The 10,000-nt window shown below is 34.8% G+C and overlaps 2 protein-coding genes across 4 annotated transcripts in view; both read left to right on the top strand.

Moving 5' to 3' along the window:
* Positions 1 to 4,521, top strand: part of LOC123505692 — a 36,995-nt gene extending 32,474 nt beyond the window's left edge. For all 3 annotated transcript variants that reach the window (XM_045257338.1, XM_045257340.1, XM_045257341.1), the window contains exons 9-13: positions 176 to 254; positions 904 to 1,130; positions 1,801 to 1,935; positions 2,074 to 2,225; positions 2,702 to 4,521. In XM_045257338.1, the coding sequence (XP_045113273.1) occupies positions 176 to 254; positions 904 to 1,130; positions 1,801 to 1,935; positions 2,074 to 2,225; positions 2,702 to 2,773 (665 nt within the window). In that variant the 3' untranslated portion in view covers positions 2,774 to 4,521. The remainder of the gene's footprint in view (positions 1 to 175; positions 255 to 903; positions 1,131 to 1,800; positions 1,936 to 2,073; positions 2,226 to 2,701) is intronic.
* Positions 4,522 to 5,936: 1,415 nt separating this feature from the next.
* The window catches only part of LOC123505472 (monocarboxylate transporter 5-like), a 53,319-nt gene continuing 49,255 nt past the window's right edge, over positions 5,937 to 10,000 (top strand). Inside the window, exons 1-2 of the mRNA XM_045256804.1 lie at positions 5,937 to 5,976; positions 9,426 to 9,812. Coding sequence (XP_045112739.1) covers positions 9,762 to 9,812 — 51 coding nt within the window. The 5' untranslated portion in view covers positions 5,937 to 5,976; positions 9,426 to 9,761. The remainder of the gene's footprint in view (positions 5,977 to 9,425; positions 9,813 to 10,000) is intronic.

The raw sequence follows: 10,000 nt of genomic DNA, 5'->3' as shown, positions 1-10,000 counted from the left end.
CTTTTGATTTTTTAGAGTCTCCAGAGAAAATGGGCATGCTTTTCAGTAGATAGGTGATAATCATCTTGCCATCAGAATTGTGATCAATAATAAATTAAAAGATAATATTATGTTATATATAACTTTTCAAACATTGATGAAATATGTGAGTGATGTGGTACTGTGTTTATTTCAGATGCAAGCTTGTATCCAATAAAGTGGGAAAGACACAACCCTTCTCAAGCAGTAATGAAAAAGAAACAGGAGGCAGAGAGGTATGTTTATATGCTACATAGTAAAGAAATATGACAAAGAAAAAGTGGTGAAGTTACCTAGTTTGGCATAAAGCTAAAAGGGTTTTAAAGTTGGACTAAGCTATAACATATCCAAGCTAGGGTTAATGCACTCTGTTTGTACTAAATTTGTGATGTCTAAAGTGACTGCATTCCCAAGATATTTCCCAGCTTCTAAAATGTCTGAGTGCTATTTTGTAGGAGTGTGAGTAAGATTTATTTTTATTGATGACGGGGTGAGCAGGAATTTTATGATGTGTAAGAGATAAGGCCACTGATATCCAAAATATTGATCATTAGAGATTAGATAGTTGAGTAAGAGTTTGATTTGATTTTGGTTGATAAAGGTAGTCACAATTAAATATCACATTATAAGCAAAAAAATATGTAGCCCTATGTGTGACTTTAATAAAGTATTTCAAATAACAAAGTAAGAACAGAAATAGAGATAATGACATGCAAATACATGTATGTATGAAATACAAATGAGAGTTGTTCTTTCATTCCTCAACATTTTTCAGTAATTTTCCTATCCACTTCTTCTTCAAGTGTCTATTAGACTCTCAATAACCTTATTAATTTTACAGACCAGAAATTTCATGTTGTTTATTCTTTCAATTTCTATTATCAGAGAATTGCTGGGCACATCACAGTCTTCCTTTGCCAGCAGGCCTTCATGTTCCTCCAGTCCAGATGAATTACCTGAATATTCACAAAAAATAGAAAGAACTTCTTCAATGTGCCACACTCAGAAGGAATATTCAGAAAACAATCCTAAAGAAGAATCTTCTCTCTCCATGTTCCAAAATCAATTTCCTCCTCCACCTCCTCCTTTGACAAATATCAGGCCAGAGACAAGTATGGATATATGTTATTTACTATCATAATTTGTATCTAGCTCTGAAATATATGTGAAGGGAAACATGGTTCTCACTGGACAATATGTTGAAACTATTAATTTATTTAATTAATTAATTAATTAATTTATTTATTTATTTATTTATTTATTTATTTATACTTTTATTAGAATTGATCTTCTATCTGCAAGGTTAGAGGAAATAATATTATCTGTTGCTGATGATGAGAGAACTAATTGGTTTTTAGTTGCTGATCATATTTATGCTGTAAAAGGTTAATGAATCTGACTTTCCTGATTTAGCAAAATTCTCACATAAGAGCACTCTTATTAGTGTCTTTCTGACACATACATGAAAGTAGGAAAACAGTTGGAAAAATATAATTAATCTAACTTTCAAATACTTAAGTGTTAAATTGATACTTGTGGTAATAACTTTTATGCATGACTTGCCAAACACACTACAATATAGTCATTCTGAATTATCTAAAATTTTCATCTGTTGAAATTAATACTCTCTTGTAATTCTTCTAATGATGTTTAATATAATTCAGTATATACAAATCTATTATAAGAAAGAAAATATTAATTAGATTTCTAACTTTGAAATTTTACAATTGATGTTCATGATAAAACTATGAGATTTCTTTATACAAAGGATTATTTTTGCAGGTGGTGATACGCAGGCACGAACACCACTTCAAACTAAAGAGGATATTATAAAGCAAGACAAAAGTACACAAAAAAATGATCTGGAGGAACTTATGGTTCAGTTAAATTTTATAGTGAAAACAAGCTATTCACCTGGTGAGTAGTGACACATTATATCCTAAGATAAGACAGACACCACTACCAAGAATATCCACTTTTTGCAGATATTCTTATTAATCTTTGTTAATACATGTTTTGTACTACTATCATATGTTTTTTGTATTTATCTTTCAGATTTTGACATCCATACTACAGAAGATGCCAAGGCAGCACTTGAGATGATGTTTAGAATTAGTTCTGCACTTCATTTCATTGCTAAAAAGAATATAGAAAATTCAACTGACCTGTCACAAGATCTTATAGACAGTCTCAATCACAGGAAAAATGTAAGTAAAACTTATTTCTTGATTATTATGAAACCAAAGAACATATGTTAACATCACTACCATGCATCACTTTCCTATGTACTACTGATTTTTCATATGTAAGCAGAATTAAAATTCAATGTTTGGGATGAGAAAAATGGCATAATATGTCATTCATATCTTGTCAATGAAACACAATTTTTTTTTTATAGTGATACATGATTGTTATTTTTCTAAGTTTGTTTCACAATAAGTGGCATACAAAATGGTTGGCTTTCTATGTGCATGTTAAATTAAATTTTATCATATATATATATATATATATATATATATATATATATATATATATATATATATATATATATATATATATATATATATATATATATATATATATATATATATATATATATATATATATATATATATATATATATATATATATATACACAGTATAGCAGTATAGTTTAGTAATTCATTCTATTTCTGTCCAACAGCTGTTGTCTAAGATTATGGGCAGCATAAAACTCAGAATGGAAGCAGCATTACTTGGAAAACTTGGTACATAGTTGTCTGTTTGCAGTGCTCTAAAATTTTCATTGATATTTCATAGAAGTTTTTCTTCTTACATTATCTTCAGACATCCTGCTTTTTCATTAATATCTTTGTTATCTATTTTGTTTGTATTTATAAAACATATAGCTAGCTACTGTTGATAGTTACTGATGTATTTCAGGTGTTTTTTTTTTCCCCTAAAAGGACACATTTTCTTTTTCTGATGTTATTTAACTAAAATAAAGGGATCCTGAAGAACCTTAAGGTTTAAACCTGTCCAGGAAGGCTCATAGAGTTTATTCAGCTTGGCAAGCTGCCATTAGGCAAACAAGATCTCCATATGCTAACAAATATAGAGCCTTTGAAAAATTATGATCAGGATGATGTGTTAATATACTTCTAGTTTATTGTTTTCTCATTGGTAAAGTACATACTCAACTACTTAGTAGTATATTTGCCTTTTTTCATAGCAGCATGTATGTATGTACATTTGTGCTTCATATTATCTAATTCTGTTTTGAAATATACATTATCTATAGGTGATAGCAGTGAAGTAGGTGATACAGATAGTAACAGTTTATGTATATACATCACACTTTGTGCTCTATGGGAACTGGCATGAAGTGCATCTTTTTATATATTTTTTTTTTGTTGCCGTGGCAAGTGGCTAGCTTGCATAAGAAGAAAGAATGGAAATGTGATTTCTCTTTCTTAAATCAAGTCCTTAGCTTGTTTGTGTTCTTTTCACAAACTCACAGACATTCCCTTTACCAAGATCTCAGCCAAGCACTGTATGTATGAAGATGGATAGTTCTTTTTTTATAAATTTCATTGTGCAAACTGGATAAGTAACCACATATATCATCCTAGTCATGATAATCATCTACAGCCATGATTGAACTGCCTTGCAAAATTTCTCTACTCATCTGTTCTGGCTGCCTGTTTGTTCCATGCAGCCTCAGGATCTTTTTATTTTTCCATGTATGTAGTATATCTTTATCTGCCTTTGCTTACCAGTTACTTATTTTGAATTACTAAGATAATGTGACAGGCTTGCTTGTCCCATTTCATATAATGTTATTCCTTTGAATACATTTCTGCTGTGGCATCTAGTCTGTGCATTGTTACAGACCAAGCACATGCATAAAGGTGCTTGGGATGCCAATGCACCTGCCCCTTTGCCAGGTTTGTCCCCATGCCGATAAGTGCCCTTTTCTTAAAAGTATATATATATATATATATATATATATATATATATATATATATATATATATATATATATATATATATATATATATATATATATATATTAGAAGTGCTCTTTTTAGTCCTGAGCATCTACCCTTTGATTTGTCTCTACATGTTACTGTTACAGATTGGCAATGATGTATTTTCTATTAATCCCAGTCTGATTTCTGATTCTCATTTCAAACAATAAGTTGTATCTGGGAAGTAATGCTTTCTTCATACTTAAATTTCTCTCTAGATTTATTAGTTTATCCATCAATCTAATCAATCATGAGCGGTAAGCAATGGCTATGGCAAAAGAGTACCTACCTACCTACCTCTCAATATCGTATTTCCTTTATTAAGAAAGAAAATGTTAAAGATTGTTTCTTGAAAAAAAAAAAAACTGTTCCTAAAAGAAAAGGAACAATCTTTTTAATTTTATTTTAGATTTCTTTTATCAGAAATGTATTTAGAAAAGAAGAGGTTCTCATTCACCAAAATATTGGTTGATATTAATAAAGTATTGTTTTTATTTATTATTTCCTTAACTGTTATATGCTTTGCAACAGGTTTAGATAAAATAAAAAAAATTGCATGTGTTTGCGCCCGCGCGCGCCCACACACACACACACACACACACACCGCGTAGTGTAGTGGTTAGCACGCTTGACTCACAATCGAGAGGGCTGGGTTCGAGTCCCGGTAAGCGGCGAGGCAAATGGGCAAGCCTCTTAATGTGTGGCCCCTGTTCACCTAGCAGTAAATAGGTATGGGATGTAACTCGTGGGGTTGTGGCCTCGCTTTCCCGGTGTGTGGAGTGTGTTGATGTGGTCTCAGTCCTACCCGAAGATCGGTCTATGAGCTCTGAGCTCGCTCGTAATGGGGAAGACTGACTGGGTGACCAGCAGGCGACCGAGGTGAGGTGAGTTACACACACACACACACACACACACACACACATAAGGAATGCAGACAATTTAAAAGGCACTCTTGTAAGCTTTGATCACTGCGCGTCAGTATGGTGCCTCAGGTCAAAGCATTGCCCATAATTATAAATTTCACATGATATGTACGTATTATACGGACATTGGGTCAGAGTAGCCATTTGCTCTGAAATAATGTGACGAATACTTTCCATCTCTCTCTCTCTCTCTCTCTTATATATATATATATATATATATATATATATATATATATATATATATATATATATATATATATATATATATATATATATATATATATATATATATATATATATATATATATATATATATATATATATATATATATATATATATATATATATATATATATATATATATATATATATATATATATATATATATATATATATATATATATATATATATATATATATATATCATCATGACAAGTGTAAAGAACTGGCATCGTTCCTGTTACAATGCAAGTGTTTGACATTTTATTAGTTTTCCTAATGAAGGACAAAACAAGTCATAAATATATATATATATATATATATATATATATATATATATATATATATATATATATATATATATATACTATGACTTTTTTCAGTGTGAATACAGCGTGTGAGAATGTTATTTTCTTGTTTGTGTCCTTCATTAGGAAAACTAATAAAATGTCAAACACTTGCATTGTAACAGGAACGATGCCAGTTCTTTACACTTGTCATGATGCCACACACACACACACACACACACATTACAAATAAATATGTGTGTGTTTTAGATATTTGCATAAGTATCTTTTTTCTTTATTTGCTTTCAAACATTTATAAGGCATTATGATTATTCATGTATTCTCCTTCATCACGGTGCTCTACCTAGTCATTATTGCTGGGTTGGCAATGTTGGCAGTATCTAGCAACAGCAAAAGAACAACTGCCACCTCGTTTTCTCTCAAGAGACTCGGGACAGCTGAGCTCGGGATCGCAACTCGCAGCTTGCCAGTAATCACTTTGGGAAGGGTGGGATCGTGTGTAAGTGACGTCGGTCTGGACCATAAACACTACAGCTCAATAGAATAATAGTTGTGCTGTGTTAAGTGTTAATAATCTTAGTCTTAACATTAACTTTCTTAAGTTATTTCGTTGACCATTCGCAATATTGCATCTACTGAATGCGAATTGCTGACCTATTTATATTTATTCGCGGTACTTTATTCGTTTATGTACTTATTCTTTTTGTACCACCGTGTAAGTTGTTAATTTTGCTGCCATGTTTTATATATGCCTATATTTTAATTTATTTGTTTTAATTATAGCGTAAGAGATTAGGCGTAAAAATAAGAGACTTTTGACGTCAGACTGTGTATTCGCCGCGGATTTCACAAGCGTTCGAATACTTGCACTGACAAAACCTCCGCCGAAGGTGAACAGGTGGGTAGGCTGTCACCTGTCACAATGACTTGTCCATGACTTTGTAACCACTGTAACTATTACCTTGGCCCGACTACACACACACACACACACACACACATTTTTCTCACGTTCACGGTATGCATGATTCAGTCATCTTAGTATTTGAAAAAAAAAAATATATGTTGCCATTTTTGCTGTCTTGATTGGTGAATAACGGGTATATCAGATTATTACAAAGCATGATATGATTATAGCTTGATAAACATGATTTTTTTTTTCTCTCTCCAGAGTACTCCCTATTCAATATTGTCAGATTACTCCACGTGGAATCATTTACCACATAACGGAAGTATTAATGTGCACAACAGTCTATACTTTGTTTGAAAATTTATTAAGATTTATCACTAGTACATTTCATTCAATAAGTACATTAGGCTTATCCACATTAATCGGTTCAAGAGAGTCCTACCCACGAAGGCAGGGCTGATGGTAAAGCAAGAAGTGTAATAATCTATCTGCATAAGCGACTCTACAACTTTCTCAATATTGTTTTCTCTGCTGTCAACAAGAAAACCATGCGTCTTAAGGAAAAAAAAAAAAGTGTGTGTGTGCATCGGGATGTCCAGTAAGTGATGACAATGAAGATTCTTTATTCATTGATATCAACAGAAGAAATATGGATGGAGATGATAGGTAGAAATAGGTACCAATGTTTCATACATGAACTGCCATGTACAATACAGTCCTGATAGGTTCTTGCAGCTTCCTTTTTCCTTTCTTTTTTCTGTTCGTAAGTAAAATAGATAAAAAAAAAAAAAAGGAAGGAGGAAAAAGGAGTAGTATAATCAATAGCTAGTGTTAGTCAGTAACATTAGTCTGATTTTGTGTTGATTCATATGGTTCGATTTTGAGACAAGCGAAACAGTGTCAAGACGGAACTGATGATGAAGCCCAAAGTCATGACGAGGCTTCATTTGTCCCTCTCCTTTCGTCCCTCAACGAGTACCGTCCTCTCCTACCGCAGCGACAGACCCGTTTCCTGTTCCCTTTGTTCGACCTCGGTCAATCACATCGTTCTTACTACATGCTTCTTTTCCTCTTCTCACTTCTTCCCCTCCCCCCTTTCTCCCCCGTCACATGCCCCTTGCATCACTCTCTCACGTCATGCATCTTCCCCCTCTCTCTCTCTCTCTCTCTCTCTCTCACGGTCACACCAAGGCGTCTCCTCTTCTCCACTTCATCAGTCTGGGACTTAACTAAGTGGTAACGATTTATTTAGCACGTGGTATTCATTATGAACTGAGAGAGAGAGAGAGAGAGAGAAATTTTTAAGCTATTCATTACGTAACTTAGGAGAAAGAAAACTAATGTAGACGAGTAAGGGAGATAGGAATTAAGATAGAATGGTATCTCAAATTTAGGTATTCACATTGTCAGTACTGATGTGGTTTCTTGATATGTATTAAAATGATGATTCTGGGCTTCATTTAACCACCATTAGGAGCGAAGTACGTATATAGCGTTGTTTGGTCGTAGGTGACCTTCAAAGTTCACAGCTAGAAAGTACTGCTGGTAGTGATGTACTCAACTAGGACGCATTTATCAGCATGTCACCCAGAATGAATGTGATCATATTATTATGAAACATTTCTATATACCTACGTATCACCACTTTCAGAAGGCTGCTGTTGAAGTTACACGAATTTTTAATGACGGTTTTATGATACTTTTGACATATTAACAAAATTTCATCGTTAAGAGGAGAAACACTTGAGAAACCATCTTATCATCTTTGTGGTCTTTGAAAATAGTTGTGGTGAGAGACCAAAGCAGAATACAGACCTGAGCACGAAAGATGTCTTCAAAATGTTAATGAACTCCGTGGATTCTGCGTTATTTTTCTTTTGACATTTCCTTTCTGCAAGACGATCCATTTTTGCCTTCAAAGATTATTGAATTTATCTTCTATCAATTTTCCTTTTTGTTATTTGATAAATTGCTTGATCACGAGTCAGTCCTCGGCCGTAATACTTCAGGACCGGATTGATGATATCCTCACAAGTTTCTCCACACTTTAGTAGTAGTTCCCTGCTTGCTCCCTGATTGCCTTCGTGAACATCTGTAATGAGATTTTTAACTGTAACTGCCTGCAAGACTACTTACTCGTACGTATTATATACTATTAATAAGTTTTCATTCCTCCGTAGTAAGGACAAATAAACATTAGAAAGAAAATAAAAATTTCTCGAGACCATATCTACAAAACACTCCACTGCTGTCACTCTAGAACCGAGCTGAAAGTAACTAGTCCATCTATATACAGAGATAAACAAATAATTAAGTCGCTAGAAATTCCTTTCAATTAGTCGTCTGAACCACACAACCAGGGCCTCGATCGTCTTCTCTCTCTATCTCCTTACTATCATGTACGGCGCCACCCCTGAATATCGTTGCCATCCAAGCCATTGCTGGTGGGATCTCCGTTAATTTAATTCGTTGGATGTGTATTAGAAAAGAAAAAAAAAAAAAAGACTTTCGTGACAGTTGAAGAAAATGCTCTACGTGCAATCAGGTTGAAATACACAGCAAGGTAAGATCAATATGTACGTAGGTGACTCGGTACTCTTTCAATATTTTTAGACTTCTTGATGTTTACCGCGCGTGCCTCATCTGAACGGCCTTGACGGAGCGGGAAGGCATTTGAGGCACCAACAACAACACGGTGACTCCGCGAGGTGCAGACTTGTGCGTGGGGAGGAGAGGGTGCGTCGCCAGCGTCACTGCTTATAAACACGGCTTTTTGTGTACGTGTGTGTGTGTGTGTGTGTGTGTGTGTGTGTGTGTGTGTGTGTGTGTTGTTGTTGTTGCTGCTGCTGCTGATGCTGTTGACTGACTTGTTGACGATGGTTTTAGATACAGTTAAGGAATGTGTGTGTGTGTGTGTGTGTGTAGTATATGATATCTTATTATGCTATCCATGTAAAAACAAAACAAAACAAAAAACCAGCCTGACTATCATATTGTACCGCATGACACTGACAACGTACGCAATTCTTTTCGCTCACCAGAAGCACCAAGAATACACCCGCACAGACTTTTCAACAAGTAAATTATATCGTCTGGAACCGAGCATCGCATAGCTTGGGTAGTGCCAAGGGTGTTACTACTCCACTTGGTCAGAGAGTCGTTGTGTCGGTGAGTGGTGCCAGAGACGGTCGCTTGGAGGCTTGTGTATATACACGAACGGTAGTCTATCGTTTCACGCGGCCTTGGACTAAGTCATGAGGCCAGCAGCGTGTGAGTGTTGAGCTCATAAGGGCTGCTAGTGTCCTGTGCCCCGCGTGTGAGCAGGGGTTGATCTCCCTCATCGCTGCCTGTCCTTCTCCTCCTTCATCGTCGCTGTCATGCAGGGGAAGACAGGATCGTCAGGAAGAATGAAGACCGAGCGCAGTGTGGTAAGTGTGTTCTGTTTCTGGTGTTTACCTCATTATCTTCATGCATGTGTTTCCAGGTGGTGTTAGAAGAGCAGATGTTAGGTCGATGAGAGGCAGTGCTGCTCATTGCTCTCAATAACGGTCCATGTAGTGTTCACTTCGGCCTGTTGTGGGTCGGGATTTATGTGTTTTTGTTATATCATGCTGAG

The sequence above is a fragment of the Portunus trituberculatus genome, chromosome 18 (assembly GCF_017591435.1).
Source record: "Portunus trituberculatus isolate SZX2019 chromosome 18, ASM1759143v1, whole genome shotgun sequence".
Lineage (NCBI taxonomy): Eukaryota > Metazoa > Arthropoda > Malacostraca > Decapoda > Portunidae > Portunus > Portunus trituberculatus.
Note: the sequence above shows the minus strand (reverse complement) of the source record. Positions and strands in the feature narration are given on the sequence as shown.